This window comes from Neodiprion fabricii, chromosome 1 (genome assembly GCF_021155785.1).
Source record: "Neodiprion fabricii isolate iyNeoFabr1 chromosome 1, iyNeoFabr1.1, whole genome shotgun sequence".
Classification (NCBI taxonomy): Eukaryota; Metazoa; Arthropoda; class Insecta; order Hymenoptera; family Diprionidae; genus Neodiprion; species Neodiprion fabricii.
This window is the reverse complement of record NC_060239.1, coordinates 28548024-28567419: the sequence shown is the minus strand read 5'-3', so window position 1 is coordinate 28567419 and position 19396 is coordinate 28548024. Positions and strand designations below refer to the sequence as shown.

General features: G+C 34.3%; 2 protein-coding genes across 8 annotated transcripts; one reads left to right on the top strand and one right to left on the bottom strand.

Annotated features, from left to right (window-relative positions):
• Window positions 1-493: 493 nt before the first annotated feature.
• Window positions 494-3303, bottom strand: LOC124187779 (histone chaperone asf1). The gene is made up of 3 exons (XM_046579917.1): window positions 2962-3303; window positions 2571-2686; window positions 494-1853 (listed from the first exon to the last, which is right to left on the bottom strand). The coding sequence occupies exons 1-3, from the start codon at window positions 3068-3070 to the stop codon at window positions 1482-1484; spliced, it is 597 nt and encodes a 198-aa protein (XP_046435873.1). The 5' UTR covers window positions 3071-3303; the 3' UTR covers window positions 494-1481.
• Window positions 3304-3974: 671 nt separating this feature from the next.
• LOC124187773 lies at window positions 3975-16177 on the top strand. Of its 7 annotated transcripts, none has more exons than XM_046579901.1 (16): window positions 3975-4083; window positions 5773-5855; window positions 6436-6732; window positions 7261-7402; window positions 7720-7839; window positions 8118-8383; window positions 8486-8595; window positions 9420-10034; window positions 12688-12885; window positions 13419-13756; window positions 13822-14121; window positions 14228-14498; window positions 14909-15040; window positions 15149-15402; window positions 15836-15980; window positions 16106-16177. In XM_046579901.1, the coding sequence occupies exons 3-16, from the start codon at window positions 6503-6505 to the stop codon at window positions 16111-16113; spliced, it is 3129 nt and encodes a 1042-aa protein (XP_046435857.1). In that variant the 5' UTR covers window positions 3975-4083; window positions 5773-5855; window positions 6436-6502; the 3' UTR covers window positions 16114-16177. The 7 variants fall into 7 exon arrangements, with proteins under 7 accessions (XP_046435857.1, XP_046435860.1, XP_046435864.1 ...); XM_046579908.1 differs by having other exon boundaries at window positions 4013-4083; window positions 14228-14423; window positions 14927-15040; XM_046579907.1 differs by having other exon boundaries at window positions 4013-4083; window positions 14228-14423.
• The last annotated feature ends 3219 nt before the right edge of the window (window positions 16178-19396 follow it).

Genomic DNA, 19396 nt, shown 5'->3' with positions numbered 1-19396 from the left:
TCGACTTACATAGTACTTTGAGATTTTCAATAGTGCGCATACACTTATTTAACAAATGTGTAATTTGTTTAAATTTAACAATTGCGTCAAATGATGTAAATCTTTGTGTATGAATACGAATATAAAAAAGAATAAACTAGTATTCCGAGACCGAAGTAAATACCGAACTAAGCTATTTACCAACTCAATATTTATAATAGTAAATTCTCTTACCGCTACATTCTATATTCAAATGTTCGAATGCGATGCCAAGGCCAGTTTTGGGGAAAACCCTCATATCTGGTGAATTTACCAGGTCAGAGAACCTTCCGATTTTCAAAATATATTTCGTAGTCGATGATGTAAAGTGTGTATTGATAACAATTCAATGGAGAATTCAAAATTTAATAAACTTTTATCTAATAGTTCGCAGTAACAGTGATGTTTTCGATTTATTTTTGTGAATAGCAGAAATCATAACGAACATGAAAAAATTACCCTTTACAACTACATCTCAAGAATAAAAAATAGTTTTATTATGTTTATCACTTACGTTCAAGTAGAAAAGATAACATCACATTTTATTTCAATGTATTTACATGAACGAACAAAACTATAGCTTAAATACTAAACTTTACTTCTTAAATGGGAAATAGTATTTTAAGCAAGTTGTCTCAACAGCGTCAACAGGCTCAAATATTTCGAAAAAATAAAGAAATAAAGAATAAACACCACTCGGTTGAAATATCTTCACAGAAGAATCTAAAACCAAATTGGTGCAAAAATTCACATTTCCATCATCACTGCATGGCTTCCACGTTCCAGAACTAACTTGCAAATTATTGAATCACAGCATTTTGACGACCAATTCAATTATTACCTTGATAAATGATGAAACGTAGTAACCTTTCAACACTGAAAAACTTGTGCTTTTGATTATGAAGAAATGATTTCTGGTCCATTCAAGAAATTCTCTGATAGAATACATGACAAACCAAAAAGTAAAGGGTGTTGTTTGACAATCAGTTAGATAAGACGGGTCTGCAAATAAGACTAGGGCAATTTTTGCAGATGTGGCCAATGACAAGTTAAGGTAACTATAATCTGTGCCCCAACCAACAAACCATTTTTCTTCATTACAAAGAAAGGCAAATTTTAATACTTTGTCGGTCATCGATTACTAGAAAATTTCGTTTCATACAGTAATTCAAATGTGTACATGCTATTGCAATTGCGCTAAATAACTGTCCATTGCATTCAATATTTACGACTAACAATTTATTAGTAAACCTTGTACTGTTCAAATATGTTTTTCTCAGTTTCGTATAACTTTCTGGAATAGATCTATCAATGTTTGTTAATGTATAGTACTATATGGAATAAAACAATACAAAAGTTGCGCGAAATTCGAAAACAGTTGAAACTAATGTACATTAGCAGATAAAGAGCTTGGTAAAGATAAATGATAAACACCTAAATGTTCTGTCTCTAGCGCATCAATTTCACATCACTTCCATACTGTTTTGTGTGTTTTCTGTGAAACCTAAGGTAGACGACGGGGTATCTTGCGTAGTTTCTTCCATTGTTTGCTCTGCCATACTATCGGAGACATTGGCACTAGTTGAATTCACTCCATCGTCCCAATTTATTTTGAACCGGGTCACTCGTGGTTTGTCACCAAGTATATTTCTCTGAACTTTCTCAAACAGGGGTTGGGTGGGAGGATTTTCACGCAATTCTGTGTCTGTGTAATCATTGTTGATAAAGTAACCAACACGAACAAATTCATGACCCCGGTATGAACACGTTAAAAGAACCACAGTCACTCCTAAGGCGTCATTTACAGGAATTCGACTGACATCTGGTGGGTCCGCCTGTAGGAAACATTTTAGCATTAAGATTCTTCTTCATCGAATCGACAAGTTTTCATTTCACACAAATTACATGCCATTGCTGAATGTGAATGATTCAACTGAGAAGTAGCAATTTTTAAGAAAGTAACTCACTTCAGTTAACACCATTTTTATAGGGTTCCGATATAAAATAAGAATGTTGTCATAAGAATTTCTTCAAAGATATCAGGCATTCTAAGTGTAAAATATAATTTCTTAAAAAGGGGGGCTCCGGACTTTATTTTATCGCATGAGGAAGGCAATTATACAGGAAATTCTGAATAAGCAATTGTATATACTTCAATTATCATTGTGACAAATGTTCAGGATTGGATTATTATTTCACACCATTTTTATTAAACATATACATTTTTTTGGTTCAATGAACATTCAAACAAAGTATCTATCTAAAATTTCAAAAACATGTCTGTAGGAATCTTTGGATATTCATATTGCCACTTACTGTGAAAGATGCATAAAAATAAATCTTGTTAATCACATACGGGTAGACAAATTTCAAATATTCAAAACCGATATCAGATTAGTACTGTGGTTTCAACCGAGGGTGGTTATTTCATAACTTTTACCAAACGGTAAGCCGCTTTAAGCGTTTATCACTTTCAGCATGGAGAATAAAATTATAAAATAACCCATCCGAGTGTTTATTTGGTTTTAAACAAGAATTTTACAAAATCTTACCTGAAAAACAAACATATGTCTTCCCTCAGGAATGGGTCCCACGTAAATTGTATCGAGAACCTGATCAAATTCTTCCGACTCTGCACTACCAACATAGATCATTTTCCATTCCAAATCTGTTGAAAAATGAAATAGATCAATTACACATTGAGTAGCTCAGTAATAAAAGTTGGCTTCGAAAATTTTTTCGCCCTAGTTGACTCAAGTAAGGATGTCAGAAATGAGGGATTGAACTTTCGCAGCCAAATGTCAAGAGTTCAGATTTTCTGTAGCCTGACTTTTCATCGTTATGTTCTGCCAGGTTTTTGCAAACAACTTTAGCATGCTTTGAGATATTCATGAATTATCTATATATGCAACAACAGCGTCAGTGTCGTTTTCAAATACATACCTTCTTTCAGTTCTTCGATGCATTCGAAAGTAACTTCAAATTGGAAAGGATTCAAGAAAGGCGAAGGATTATCCAAAACGGCTACATTAGCGAGTTGTACCTTGGCCATTATTAAATTTTTAGAAAGCTAATGATTGAGTATGAACGGCGTTAAAGTTTGCTGGATATTCACAAAAGGATGAGACTAACAATTTCAAGTGAGACGGTAAGTTAAATCAAACGAGTTTCGGATATTTTTTAATAAATTTAACAGACAAATAATTATTTCGCGCTACTTGGAGGTTGGTTTGGCGGCAAATGAGACAAAAATATATTTCTGTTTTTGTCCACGGAATAATCTAAAGAGTGAACGCAGCCTAAAAGATGGTTGGCATTGGATCCATTTTACTTCCAGCCATTCCTGGCATTGGAGTAACGGCCTTCAATTAATCACTTCATTGGTAGATTACTAAGCTAACATCATAGTAGGAATGGCGGTCATTTATGAAAAATCATTTAATTTCTTCATTTGTCATAGATACAAAATCGTCGGTACCCCAGGATTATACAGTTGTCACAACTACAATTAAATTGAGGCGTGATCCGTATTTAGAGTTTAATCAGGGTTATTACGTGATAACATTGCCATTCTTGTGTCAAATTAGCTGTGTTTGAGATCGAAAGATAACAGGAATAAAATCACATATAAATTGACAGATTGCCAATGAACGCAGCCGCATCAATCAGTTGAGTAATATCCGGCTTTGGTGCGTGAGTTGCGCGCTAAATGCAAACGAAAAATAATATCATCGACAAATCTATGAACACAGTGGATAAAATAAGGGAACGGGAAAATTTTAAAAACATGCATCGATGTAGCAATTCATTCGCGGGTTATATTCTATCAATATCAACGACTCCGAAGGTGTACAAAAACGACCGTGGCAAAAACTATAGCACAGAATTTCGACGGTATTTTATTCGTTGTCGAGTTTGGTATTTGTTTTGACCATAGAGGGCTTTGACGTGCTTCATCGAGGGGTAACGTCCGCTCCTGCGCGCCAGTACTGCGCACACGGCTATTTTTCGTCGACCATAAAAATTTCCCAGTAAAGAAAAGATTTGTAGTGGAAAAGTTGATACGTAAGTAAACATTTGATTGAAAAGACAACTTTTCTTAGGGTAGATACAAATGAGGTAAACGATCGTGCAAGTGTCCGTTCCAAATTTACACGGATATTATTAGAGAAGTTGAAAATTTCAGGGTAAGAATGCCAAGTTAAGGTTAAAACAGTGAGCTCTCAAGACTCAATGAAGGTTTTGCGAGTAAAATAGTGTATTTCAAAGAGTTTACGCTTTTCGTTTCGTGGGAGGGGTCCCACTTTTGACTTATTTCTACTACGTCCCGTACATATCTGAATATTAATTTGGAAATTCCATGAAACAATTGGCTTTCATTGGCTATTTCCATTTTCACCAATGATGATTTCGGACGTAGATTCAGGGCGTAGATAACGTAACGCAACGGATATTGACGGAATATAGATTGGCCAAGATTTATTTATGGTCTTAATAAATAGTAGAGATTTCTTTGGGTTAATGTTATTCGCGTAGCTACATTGGTCTGTTCCCCACCACTCCTCTTTCTCACCCTCCCCTCCCTTCTCGTTCCCCTCCCACCCTTCGCTTATCCTCGTATGCTGCACAGTGTTATTCGGTTACCTTCCCCGCCCTCCGCTTCTTTTACGTGTCACTCCCCACTCTATAATTTTCCACCGTTTTCCTATCACCCCTCCTGTGCCTCTCACTTGACGTTTCCCATCAGTTTTAACAGCTGTTTACGTTGTCTTAACTCATCTTTGAGTCTCAAATGCGTTGAATAAGTTGAGTTATACGTCCTTGTTTTTTAATATAAATTCGGTAATCATATTACGACTCATTTTACACCACCAGTGTTTGTCAAATCTTCAGTTAGTGATCAGTATCCTTTGTCTGAGCAACTGACAGTTCTTGGTAATCTTTATGTGAATGTGCTGATTTTACACTAATCACATCCCTACTTGTGTTAAAACATAGTGCTTTGTTGTTGGTGATAGTTGAAAATCAACAGTCTCTGAAATAACTATCAATTCGTCAGATTTTTTTTATTATTACAAACAGGCATTGCTACTGAACCATGTAATACCGCTGCTTCTTGTGAATATAAAATTTCTTTGTAAGTTAATCCTTGCATTTTATGATGATATTGTGGTAACCCATTTTTGATTCATGATGATCCAAGTGACAATCATGAGCAATCCGTATAAATTGCTCAATATTGTCAAAGTGTATAAAAAAATTTTAAATACTTTTGTCATATTGTGTCATATGTTTGAAAGTAATTAAAAGGCTGAATATGACATTTTACCTTGGAATTATTAGTTTGTATGTAATGATTCACTACGATGGTATGACACATTTTTTCCAAGAAATTCACTTTGTCCAGAACCATAGCGATTTAGTAATAGTTTACTCGCACCATGGTTTACATTTAAATTTCCTAACATAACGAGGTGTTTTACAAAGTAGTATTCATCCAGTTATGTTTTATTTCTTATTCCACGTGTATCAAAATTTACTGTAGAGCATGTTGCACAATGATACAACTGCTCACTTTCTCTAGTAATTTCATGTCCTACTTGAACAAGGTGAAAGACTGTTTCTGAATGAAATATTTTCACATCTAAAAAGCAATAATCGTTAATTAAAATCATTACTTGATCGTTTAAAATTTACGAAATACCATAGTATGAAATTTACTTTGTTACTTAGAATTCAATCTTTTGATTTCAGGTAGTTATCAGAAATAGAACTCAATCTAGGATCCTAGGCTTTACCATTGGCTCAGTATAGAAAAAATTGGCATACGTTTTAACGTGAGTAAAAAAATTATTATTTCATAAGACATTGCAGTCAGAGTGATAGCCTTTTACTGAGATGAACTGAACGGTTAGCAAAAGTAATATATAATTAATTGTAATAAAGTTATTGAGAAACATATAAGTGAGCATAGGTATGGTATAATATATGATACTTCTAGAATCACAATTCCATTTGGATGTACATCCAATGTAATTGCCTTATTTTTTAACATTTTAGCATTTCTAAGCACTGAATTACGTAGACATATAAGTGCATGTAGACCAGGAGAGATCGAAGTAAAAGATCCATCCTTTACTAAACATCTCCATTCTATGGTAGATGTATTGCGATCAAAATTGAAATTCTAAACAGTACGTTACGTACCTATAATTTGGTAGTCAATAATCTTAGAATTCTATTTTTATAGACAGCCTTAGATCATGCAATAACTACATATAATACACCTATTTCTTTTATTCTTCTTTATATATATATCAATCTACCTTTCAGTATTGTTATAGTAATCCAAATTTTTCAACTAGATATTGATGTTCATAACTTTTTAAAGAGATTAATTTTGCGTCTGTTTTTTAGGAACTCTAGGCTCGAAGTGTACTTCAGTTTTTTTCCAAACTTATCACGCAAAGTTCCAATAAGGAGCATGTCGGTTTTGAATCAAAGTGGAGAAGATGCGGTTGAATGTCCGCTATGCATGGAACCGTTGGAGGTGGACGATCTGAACTTTTATCCGTGCACATGTGGTTACCAAATTTGCCGTTTTTGCTGGCACAGAATCCGTACTGATGAAAATGGTTTATGTCCTGCTTGTCGGAAAGCATATCCTGAAAACCCTGCAGACTTTAAGCCTCTAACTAAGGAAGAAATAGCAAGGTATAATAACTATGTTTGTATTTAGTACATAGATGATTATTTAGTAATTTCATTTATGATTGAATGTTGTAAATGACTGTACATCCAACTTCCAAAAGAGCTTTTCTGCATATATAGGTGTGTGCAACCAAATTTCGAATAATACAGTTTTATTGCAACAGCTTACCAGTCCTTTGAAGCATACTCTTTTTGAAACTGGATTTTATTTGTTCCCCATTTGCAGTTTGATTGGAAGATCTTTGATATTTTGCACAAGTCCTGAACTTGTCAGATTAAATTTCAGCAGACCAGTGAACCATAGGATTGATATCTCAGTTCTCTAAAAAAAAGTTACAATTGGATTAATTTTCATACATACTAGGACATTAAATATACATTGATAATTATTTTCGAGATTGCAAGTTAAACGTGTTACAATAATGAGGTAGAATTATGAATTAACAGTTTTGAATGGGTAAAAACACAATGTTTTATTTATATTCTATACAAATTGTCATGTACGTTGATACATAAGCGATATTTATTTAGGTTGAAGGCGGAGAAAAGACTGAAAGACCAGCAGCGAAAACAACGCGTAACTGAGAACAGGAAACATCTTGCAAACGTTCGGGTGGTGCAAAAAAATCTTGTTTTTGTTGTTGGTTTGCCAATGCGGCTGGCAGATGCTGACGTAAGTGCTGAACATTTCCTGATATCTTAAAACAAACGGTTGAATCGAGGAAGTATGGTATTTTGTTTAATCGATATTATTCAATCACCTAACAAAAATCTATGGGTCTATAGTTACTAAAATTAAGATTTAGATGTCATTACTTCTCAAACTGAAATAATTTGTGTTTCAATATTGTGCTCATGATATTCTAATAATATTATCGCCTAAAGTGCTATCCTCGGGCATCTAAGATTTATTATTTGTTTTAATTAGTTTTGCATTATTTGTAGGGATAAATTAGTGTACAGTATCTGCCATGACTTTAATTTTTGTAGGTTCTTAAGCGACACGAGTACTTTGGGAAGTTTGGGAAGATTCACAAAGTTGTAATAAATCAAAGTACCTCTTATGCAGGGTCTCAGGGTCCTAGTGCATCGGCGTATGTTACGTATCAAGTAAGTCGCAACTTTACAGGGTTTTATGTAAAGGGCATTGCAAAATAAGAGGAATACAAAAGTACTCTTGAAACCCTGGCGTCAATTATTAAAAAAATGTGCTTGTTTAATAATTGTACACCAAACCTGTACATATCAATAGAATCTTTGACTTCTATCTATGCTTTTTACTGTTTCGACTGGTCTCATATTATCTGTGCTTTCATATCATACTCTGTGCTTTTGCAATCAATTCCGATTTAAACTGATTTTTTATTATCTATGTTTTACAACTTCAGCGACAAGAAGATGCGTTGCGTGCTATAGAAGCAGTAAATAATATAGTAGTTGATGGGCGGACGGTCAAAACGTCACTAGGGACCACAAAGTACTGTTCGCATTTCATGCGTAATCAGGCATGTCCGAAACCAGATTGTATGTACCTTCATGACTTTGGTGACCAGGAAGCCTCTTTTACAAAGGAAGAAATGCATCAAGGCAAACACCAGGAGTATGAGCGTAAACTTGTACAGTCGTTACACGCCCATGCATCTGCAATACAACGGTAAATAAAAATTTTTGCATCTTGTTTACATTCTTGGTATTTTGCAAAAAAAAAATAGTAGATTCGTCTTGTTATGATTGACATTTTATACATCTTTTTCAGAAAACCAACGCCATCGCCACCAGTGACAGGTAGCACAGTTCGCGAGAATGGTACGGTGAATACACAAACAAAAGAAGCATGGCCTTCGTTACAACCTGGGCAGACAAATAGTAAGTCGAACGTTTTATGTTATTTAATTTTTTTATCATTATTGTCTTTAGTTAGGTGTGATCTGATAATTATTGAGTTTATATTGCTAAACTAACTAGCAGTCTAAACTAACTATGTCAAATCTATTAAATTATATGTCAAAATTTTTTAAAGCTAGAAAGGAATGAATGACTGATAAAAAAACATACAAGCAAATGGGATGAACAGGGTATCCCAAAACTAACTGTAAACCTTTAGGGAAGTAATAGAGGGTGTCGAGTTGACTAAATTCGCTTATAGAACATGAGGTCTCTGAGATACCATTCGCATGATACGAATATTTAAAACATCAGATTAGGTGGATAATGTCTTTGAATCAATGCGTCAGTCACTACTTCGTTGAGCTCGACTATGCATCCAAGTTAAAGGTTATAACTTTCAGCACCTCTTGTAACGATTGATTTTTGTAGTAAATTGTTTTTCCAAATTACTTTTGTTTTAAATTCTCAAATTCGAAAGTGGTAGGACCCGCATCAGTAATCCAGCACACCTATCGACCAGACTGCTGAACAATCACTGCCGTGTATTCAATACTGGTACATGCCGGCACCTAATGCAACTTTTCAACTGGTCTTATCTCATGAACAATGCTTTGGAAACTACAAGTTCTATAGGCCAATTGACTCAGCATGACACCCTCTCTTGCCCCTTTTATTTTTCTATTTCCATTATATTACCGTTACATGTCGAATCGATATTAAAAATATCATGTTTTCATTTCGTTTTTGTACTTTTGAGTATAATTACATGCAAATTGTCCACTAAAATGGGAAAATGTTTACAGGCACACAAACAAATAGTAAAGAACCATCTCCACCTGTGCATACGCCGGTGCAACAATCTAATGGCACAAACGGAAGTGTAAGCATACAGCAAAATCACCCAGCTGTCACGATAAATCAACAAAATAACAACAACAAAGGCGAAGGAGGTCTGAGTCGTAGAGGAAAAAGTAATAGTGAAAGTAAAGCACAGGCTGCACGCAACAAACACAAAAACTCACAGAATAAAGAAAAACATGGAGTACGGACAAGTTCTCGGTCTGAATCAAATTCAACAAATGGTCAAACTAGTTTACAGACGCAGAGTAACATGCAAAAGGAGTCTCTCGATTCTTCGGTCGATTCAGTTAGTGAAAATACACAAATGTCGAGCTGTAGGAGTAAAATGGATCAACACAATACACAAAGTAAGGATCAAAATCCATCGGAATTCCAGAACGACGAACCAAAGATTAATGGTGTCTTTGAAAATGGTGAAAGAAGTCAATCTGAGAGCGAAAGTGATCCTCCAAGGGAAGGCAGTACGCCAGCTAGTACCGTTTCAAGCACAGAAGATTCTACAAATCTCAATGCAGGGTTAGTGGATTCCGAAGAAATTGGCAGTGTAGCTGTGTTAGGTGAGTTCTTTATACTCGCCGTTATTTTTGTCTGTCTCGACTGTCTTTTATTGAACTGATTGTGTATTTCGCTGTGGGTTTCTCAGATAGTGGGTACTTTCTTAAAATATAAGGTTTCCATTGCGTCGATTTAATAACAATTCAGAACAATGCCATATTAAAGTGATCATAATTTTCGTAGTAATCAAAGCACTTGAAAAACGCATCAATTAAGCCTTATTAAATATCTGCATTAGTTTTTACTTAAACTAGTCAGACACTAGTAGAATAAGTAGCATACGTTTTTAGACATTTATGGTGATTTTTGATTTTGAATATGAAAAATCACTTGCACATACTTTATAAATAACATTGAAAATTGAATTTCAAAGTCTATGACGCGTACGTGGACATAAAGTGCGGATATTCAAGTATTTAAACGTTTAGTGCTTAGCATGCCACATTTGGCATGAAGGGAATTGGCTATTTTTTTTAATATCTTCGTCTTATTCAATCAAAAAATACTCCAAAAAATTTTTTAAATTTTCGGGCAATATTAAGAAAGGTTTAATTCCAGAGATTCCATAAAAAGTTTATTCACTTGGTTAAGGAAAGTTAAAAAAAAAAGAGTTTCTCAAACCTACCATTTTTCACATATTTTGACCCAGAGAAATGGTTAGCAGTTGAAAAAAACTTCCGCTTTTAGTTCCATTTGATGATATAAAGTCAAATTGAGCCATTATTGTTCAGCTGTACTATAAAATATAACCTTCTTGTGAATTTCCGTGTGAGAAACAGGTAGTCGACTTTCTTACAATTTCCACGAATTTCTTCTATTTAATGGTAATTGATTTTCAAATACGCTTTTTGCTCAACTTACCAACTAACTTGCTGTTATTTATGAAAACATAAAGTATTAGTTTTCATTGTTATTAATTTTGTATTTATACAAATGCATATTTCTACTAACTACGGGGAGGATAGATATAATATATACATTTTAAAGAAATCTTCCTGATATTCTTTTATACAATCTGAAGAAATACAACAATTTTATTGAAACACAGTATAAGAATCACTTAAGTATTCAATCACAGTTCTTCATAGTAGAGCAAGGGAAGTTGTATTCGATAGCAGTGAAATATATCGCAATATTTAAAAAAAAATCAATGTGAAATAGGACCTATGCAAACTCGATTAATATTCAATTTTGCAAGCTGAAAGCTCGTAATTGGATCAAACGTATTTGGTCGCAATTATACGTTATGACTGACTGAATAATTCAGACGTTTTGTTCATTGTGAAAACATTTGAATACTGTAATCATGTATTAAAGTTATGATCCTGTTATTTTAAAACCAAACGATTGGCCAATTACTGACTAGTAACTAGTAAAATTTCCTCCGTTCTCTTTCCTAAATTCGTAAATTGAAGAATCAGTATTTCCGGTTAGAATCAGGCTTTGCCTTCGGGTATAATTAAAAAAACATCTATGGTCTTCCGAAAATGATGTTCAGTTTATTCTTTAAAGCTTAAAATACTCTGTAGTGTCTAATAAACGTACCTATGCGCTTTAATGTGGATCTTATGATCTAAATAGTCAGGAAAGACTGCCATACTATAAATATGAATATGTGTTTTAAGAGTAAATACTTATGCCAAGTGCCTATTGAAGAGTGTAGAATGATACATACTATAAAAAAATATAATATGCCAAAATAAAGAGAGTTAATCAGAAAATTGATCGTGTTGTGTCTTCGTGTGTGCTTATTTTTATCCTACACAGAGAATAGGCTAGTTAGATAAACGTGAACTTTGCCCAGAAAATCGTTAATTTTTGAGATTTTAGTAGACATGTTGCTCTTTTTCTTAACAAAATTGTCAGGTAAGTATTGAAAGTAGACAGATTGTATTGGTTTATCCGAGGATCTCTGTCAACTTTTGTATACAGCCAAATAAAATCACTGTTTAGATCGAGATAATAACACAAATTGATAACGATCTAATTTAGAACTGTGATTCATGTCGCATCAGCAAAATTTTTAATTTACATGCAAATGGTCTCTGTACTTTAGCAAATAAAACCGATTTATCCAAATAATGGAAAAATAGAAATTTTTCGCACACACAGGCACGCACGTAGAGATACCCATGAGTTGGTGATGTTAACTGACTTCAGTCATTGTTGTATAATCCTAATATTTGACTATAGATAATTTTTTCCAAAATTACCCTAGTCATGTTTCTTACAAAATATAGAGAAAGATATCCCATATGTGATATTTTTATCTTTGCTTTGAACCAGAAAATTAGCTTCTCTTCCATTTTTGCATTTGACACATGTCGCACGTTATTGAAAGAAGTTAATTCTTGTAACGTACTTCAGTATCTGTTTCAGAACTAAAATCTCAAGATAAAAGAAATCTGTCTAGTCTTCTCTTGCATTTATCATATTTTCCTTGTTTGTATCACATGATTAGTTTTCTGGGCAAAGATGCAATCAATAGCATTAAAGCAATTACAGTATTCTAACATTTAAACAAGGTAACAACAAAATATGGAGGAAATTATTTGGTATCATTTTGTTGGGAGCTGTTTATTCTGGCATTCTGGAGGAACCTTAAAACAAGTAGATCGCATCTCGTAGTGTAGCGGTTGTACGTGTCGTGTCTAGGTACATCACCAGCAAGCACGACTTCATCTCAGGATGGCTCACAGCAACTGCCCCCTGGTATCCGTGTGCATAATGGCGGGTCGCAAATACAACTGAATCATCGATCCATCTTTCAAACGGATAACAACAGCTTTTTTAGTTCGAATACATTTCAGAAAGTATCATCTACTGTATCTACGCCACCAACGTCACAAACCGGTATGCGTATCAGGCATTTGTCCAATTTTATCTGTAAGACTGATATTGAATATTCAGATACCCAGATAATTCAGTGTGTCTGTACAATAAGTCTATTCCACTAGTTGCAATTCGTTTTACCAATTCACTGAATGTTTGTTGTGAATAATTTTTACGTAGCAAATGTAAAGCAATAATCATGTTATCTCGTAATATGGCAAGGCTTGCTTGTGTTGAGCGACTTTTTCTTGATAACTCTTGCACAGAATAGTTTTTTCTGATTTTGATAGCAATTTCGGACACACCTTGTTCTCATTTTACTGGCAACACCTTACAAGCATTGCTGTCATTTTGCTGTCAAATTTGAACGCACGTTGTTATCTGGGTAATCAAAGTAATTGTATAAAAGCACTATAACTAATTTATTCAATACTAGCATACGATACAGATTTAATTATTTGATTGTGGTATTAATTTTTTAATACAGAAGTACTTTTATGTTTATATTTCTAGGGATTTTAGAAAATAATGACAAAAATTGGTTTATTGAACAGGGAGCACAAATTTAGATTGGATGAGTACGGGATTGGTATCGATACCTGATTCCCTACCTACTGTCCACTCTAGTGAAGATTGGCAAGCTGCGTTTGGATTTCAACCCGAACCTTCTCAGACAAATCTCCCCACACATAAGCCAAGCCCGTCTAGTTCACCAGGTGTCTCTTTCAATCCCGAGGAATTTATTGATGGAGAAGTCTTCACTAATTCGAGATATGCTACTTTGGCTGAAAATGCAACTGTATTTGCTACAAATTTTCTCACAGATTCACCAGCATCGAAGTTTATGGCTGATTTTCAACAAAATTCGTTGAGACAGAGGCTTGTAATGCAGGTAATTATTGTAAATACGAAACATTTGTCTGGTCATTACTTACAGACACTTGCATACATTTGCAGGCGCAACAAAATCAAGAAAATTGTGATTACATAAAACAAAACGGTCAGACGTCGTTGGATGACTTAAATAAACATCATAGTGAAGTAAATACAGAGATAAAGGCTGATGATGATTTGGGTTTCGATCCTTTTCATGAGACTCAAAAAGCATTAGCAGAATTGATGGAAAATGAAATGCTGCAGCACCAGAGACTGTTTCAGCAACAGCAGCAACAACAACAACAGCTAAGAGAACGAGAAGAACAAAGCAGAGTGCAACAACAAAGCCTTGTGAGCTTAGGCCAACAACACTTCCCCCAGGTTAGAAAATCTCAAAGTTTAAACCTTTTTTAACCTAATGAAATATCTCTTGCTTTCATTTCTAACTCTTATGTAACATTAAAAGTTCTTGTTTTTCTCAATATAGGTGGCACACATTGCTCATTTGCAACAACAAGCACAACATATGCAGAACCTTCAAGCATTGCAGCAATCACATTCCCTGTTATCTCGACTTCCACCAAATTTGTTACCGCCTAGCGGTACTCAAAGCCCTGCACCTACGGCAGCTACATCAACCAATCTTGGACAGCGCAGTCGTCTACCACCACCAGGCTTTCCAGGTTCGGCTCCAAATCACATGAACTCCTTTGGTTTGGGTATACCGCGACCGGCTCCCACAAACAATGTTCTTTCCGGTAAATAATAATTAATTTTCGCTAGCGCGTGTCAAATAAAATCGTCACTATCGTCAAATTCTCCACGGATACATGCTCCATGTTTTTTCTTTGTTTTTTTTTTCTTCTGTCCCTGTGAATGCATCTATTTTATAGCTGACCCAGACCCTTTTGACTATGAAGAATCAAAATTTTCGGGCAATCAATTTTTAGTTCTGGAAATTGTAGCTGAAAACTATTTGATCATCATTTTCCATCATCGACTCTGAAACAGTCAGAAAGCTGTATACTTGAAGTGATTTTAGATATAAACTGTGACAATAAGATACAGGTATTACCTCTTAACAATAAACTGCTATTTCCATTGTAGTTGTAGATATTTACAATGTGGCAAAAATGTACAATGGCATGGACTCGTGTTTGTGTTACAGAGTTGCTTATGTCTGCAGGTAGTAAGATACTGCCATTCATGAGTCACTCATCTGGGGTATTGTTCACTGGTGCCCAAACTCCACAGCAAAATACTTTTCTACCCAATGGTGGCCCGCTACTTCGTTCACAAGGTATAGATTGTCTCTTATTTTGTTCTCTTTCACCTTCTCAACTTTCTAAAAGTAGACATTACGGAATGATGATTTTACAAACAATAAAAAACCATGCTCTTTATTCAGGCGTTGGTAAATGTGCCGGCGATGCTGTGTATAACTTAAAAGATTGGTGCGAAGTGGGCAGTCCACAACAGCAATACCACCAACAGCTTCTACACCAAAAGACAGGGTGGAATAACATCGGACCAAATGCTGACTGGACTTCAATTGATCCAGCTATTGTTAGCTCATCTAGACCAGTTCCTTTCCAGGCGACAGCTACTTGGCAATTCCCTCACGTTCAGTCTCCGCACACATCATCTCATACAACACAACAGGTCTGTTGAAAATCTATAATGTACCGAAAAATGTTGATAACCTTCTGGCTTTCAATAATTACTTTGATATTTTGGCACATAAAATGCTAAACTTAATTAAAAATTGAATCACATACCGATATTAATCAAAGAAATATTATACTTATCACTTGCCTACTACATTTTGAAATCAATAGAGATTCTTGTAAGTGATCTTATTGACAAATATGTGTACCTGAGTTCGGAATTTAAAAACTATTCGATCATTGTAAGATAAAATGATATGGAATGTTCTCCAAATGTGTTAAGAGAATAGAAAAATATTCTCAAATACATTAGCTCTCGATTTTCTCTAGTCTATGGTTAGTTTTTCACACCTTGAGTCTATTGAGCTCCAATCTTGGAAAATGACTTTCTTGCAAATATTGAAACATTAATTTATTCTTCGTTTTAGGAGCAGAACCAGCCCCAACACTGGGCAATGCAACCACCACCAGGTTTTGCTGCGACATCGTCTTCGGCGCCACACAATGGTCAGCAACCAAGCTCAGGGACACAATCGCATTCTAAACTTATTTCTGCTGGATCTGAGATTGAAAGTGAGTTATTATACGATATGTTGTACCTACTGGAAACTAAAATTTCCATTGAGGATAGACCTAGTAACATAACGGTCAGTGGAATCAAATATCATGTCATTAAAGGAGTTTATCACTTGTTGCAGACTTGTAAACATCATGAAAACAGGCGGACATACCAATACCACGCGATACACAGTGCAGGCATCAGAGTGTAAGAAACAGCCAGTGGCTGGTGACGTACCTTTTCTAACTTATGTCTATATCTATTTCCAGAAATATTTGATTTGGCTTCGAGCCAATGTGTATTTGGTAATGCAAAAAATAATAGAAATACTATTTTAGCAATTTTTTTTTCCTGATTTACAAGCATATGTTGATCCACCTTCGGATAAGGTTATATATATATTTAAACAATGTATATTCAAAATTACTGATATTACACCTGAGACATTTTACTGCATATTCTCGAAGGTATTCGAACTAAGTTTAGAAACAGAGATTTCATTTGCGATGATTGTGCAATATTAAAGTGGTGTTTGTATTGACATTATTACAAGCATTTTGAGACTTTCGCATTTCTTTACTAGATCAAAAGTCATTAATAGAGTATAATTCACAAGTTCAAGTCAATAAGGATTGCCACAAGTGACTCAAAACACTTAGCACAATTACTTTTTCAGCCCATTATAATCAGCAAATTATTCTAGAGCCAGAAAATAGTTGTCATAATTTGAAACAAGTAGTAATATTCGATTTTATTTTGATTATTTATTCACTTTTTTCCGCATTCAACGTGTCTTCAGACAGTTTTAAATTCAAATTCTTGATACAATTTTGACAATGTGAAGAACGTCCACGGCTTTGATTGTGACAAGCCAACAAAGAATCGAAACAGATTATCACCTAGTCAGATTTGCCAATTTCAGTATCAGAGAAAGTTGAAGTATAATAGATTTTTACTATTTCAACAGTGAAAACAGTAAAGAAGGAGCACAATTGAATTGTAAGTTATACGGCACTTATTTCAATCTAAACATTGATGATAATTAATTGTATAGCCATTACAGGAATTGAATAACAGTGTTAGTGAAAGCACTGGCTTATTTGTCGAAGGTTGAAAAAGGGTCACTTATTATATCTGATTTTGTAACACAACATCACATCTTCCAGTGGCGATCTGCATAAGTTCAGTCTGTAATTTAATTTGCTACGTACCTGTCCCTCATTTTCCTGATTTAATATTCAGAGCAGCCTAGTGGTATTTCTGTATTTATTCATGGTTCTAGACATTAATCAAGACTAACTGTTTACATAAAATCTCTCCTACCTTTCCTTCTTCCTGTGAATCCAAAATTATGGCATAATAGATATCAGAGTATGTAGTAGTTATCCAATTTAATCCGCGATTTCACCAATGATCAAGGAAAAGATATAGACAGCTGTGTGTGGTGACATTCGGTGGAGGGCACAGTATGTGTGTATATTGTATATACATTGCATATGTATACTGTACATTTATGTACCGAAAATTTTTAATTTTAAAAAGAATTGTCGAGAAGTTTTGTGAACAGGAAACCACAGGGCTATAGTGGACAATATCAAGGAAAATTGATTTTGGAACAATTCACTAGTGATACTTAGTGCCATACTATTAGAATCACGATATTAACTCAAGGTTATACATTTTGCGAATTTTGACAGAACATAGAAAAATAACCACTACAAATTTATACGATAATTTAAAATTATAAAAAACCAACACTATTCTATATACTTTGGCTTAGACTTGATAAACTTTGACAGCTGATAATCATTGGGCTTATGATTTGAAAATTTTTCCTTGATTTCAAACACTACCCTGTGTTCTCGTTTCTGACAAAACACGCTGAGCATGAAGAGAGAGGTCAAATTGCATTCAAGTTGAGTATTTTGAACGTTAAGGGCAGAAACACAATTTGTATTCGCGATGTACAATTTTCGTTTTGATTTGCTCTATTTGAACCTGGCACACTGGACGTTAAGGACAGTTGTGCAGTATTAAAATCGAGCGAAAACAAAATGAAGACCTCTTAAAAATATGGTATTAAAGAAAAGCACCTAAAAAAAGCAAATGTGTACTTTGGACATGCAAAGATTGGACAGCTGCTGAGCTTTTTCTTTCTACAATCATCCAGCACGGTCCGCAATTTGTATAAAATTATTAAAATAACAAGAGACAGCGTCTAATTATTAATATGATTATAAATTGAAATTACACAATATTGAATGAGCGCGTAGCGATCTTGATGACTAATGTCATGTCGCAAACGAATAGATACACAAGCGAATGAATGAAAAATTGAAATATGATTATTATAAATTTATTGATTGATTTAAGGTAATCGAAAAATATACGATATGCGAGAGCAAAAATTAATCGATTGATTCGAAGTATTTGTCAAAGTACCTTTACCCTTGATGAATGAAATTTTGTTCATTTACAGTCACGAATTGTACATACATGTAGATGAAAAACTTATGCTAACTCAAAGATCACTATATTCGCTACCATTGTTAGGAACAGTCTTAGGGCAAACTCTTGAAATTGATTATGCAACTATGTTGTAATTTTATTACTGGTGGCGTCTTCTTCCACCAATAAAAGGTAATAAAAGGAATTTGACTTTCGGGAGAAATGTAGACTAGCGACGGATTTAATAAGATAGAATAACGAATGTTTTCCTGGGATTTATTTTTTGGTAAACTTGAAAAACTAAACACAATTTAAATCTTTATATTGTAAAGGTTTCAAGGATGTTTACAGGCCTTTTAAAAACTTTATTATAATGATTGTTATATAAATTTTAACTTCAACAAATTCTTCATTCCCGGCGCTGTACAGAATTGAAAATGATATCTGCACTCTTCTATTCGATTTTCCAAGAATTTTAATAAGTGTAACTGCTTGTTTCAGATGAAAACCGGTTGTTTTATTGATTTTTTGTGTACAAAATATTGCACACTTTCCTAACAAATATGTTACTAACAAACGGAACCACGTGATTGAACTTTACAAAGGGTTTGAGATTCACCAATTTCATACGTTTTTCAACAGTATCAAATTGCGTAAATCACTTTTAATGTATCGACTTTTAGATACTTGCAGTAAACGAAGTTCTAATTGTGAGCGGCTAAATATTTTGCGGCAGCTACAATAAATTAAGCGATACTCAATCCAGCATTTCAGAACGAATAGATCCTAAAATATATCAACCCGTTCCCTTTAAAATGAAAATATTTACTCAAAATACCATTATTTGAGACAGAAAAATAAAGAAACACTTTTTGGGGACGATTTCGAAATGATTTGGTATGTTTCAGAACTTTAGTTTGGTTCCAAATTTGCGATTTTCCTGCAGTGTGAGAATAATTCTACAAAATAAATAGCGGGAATC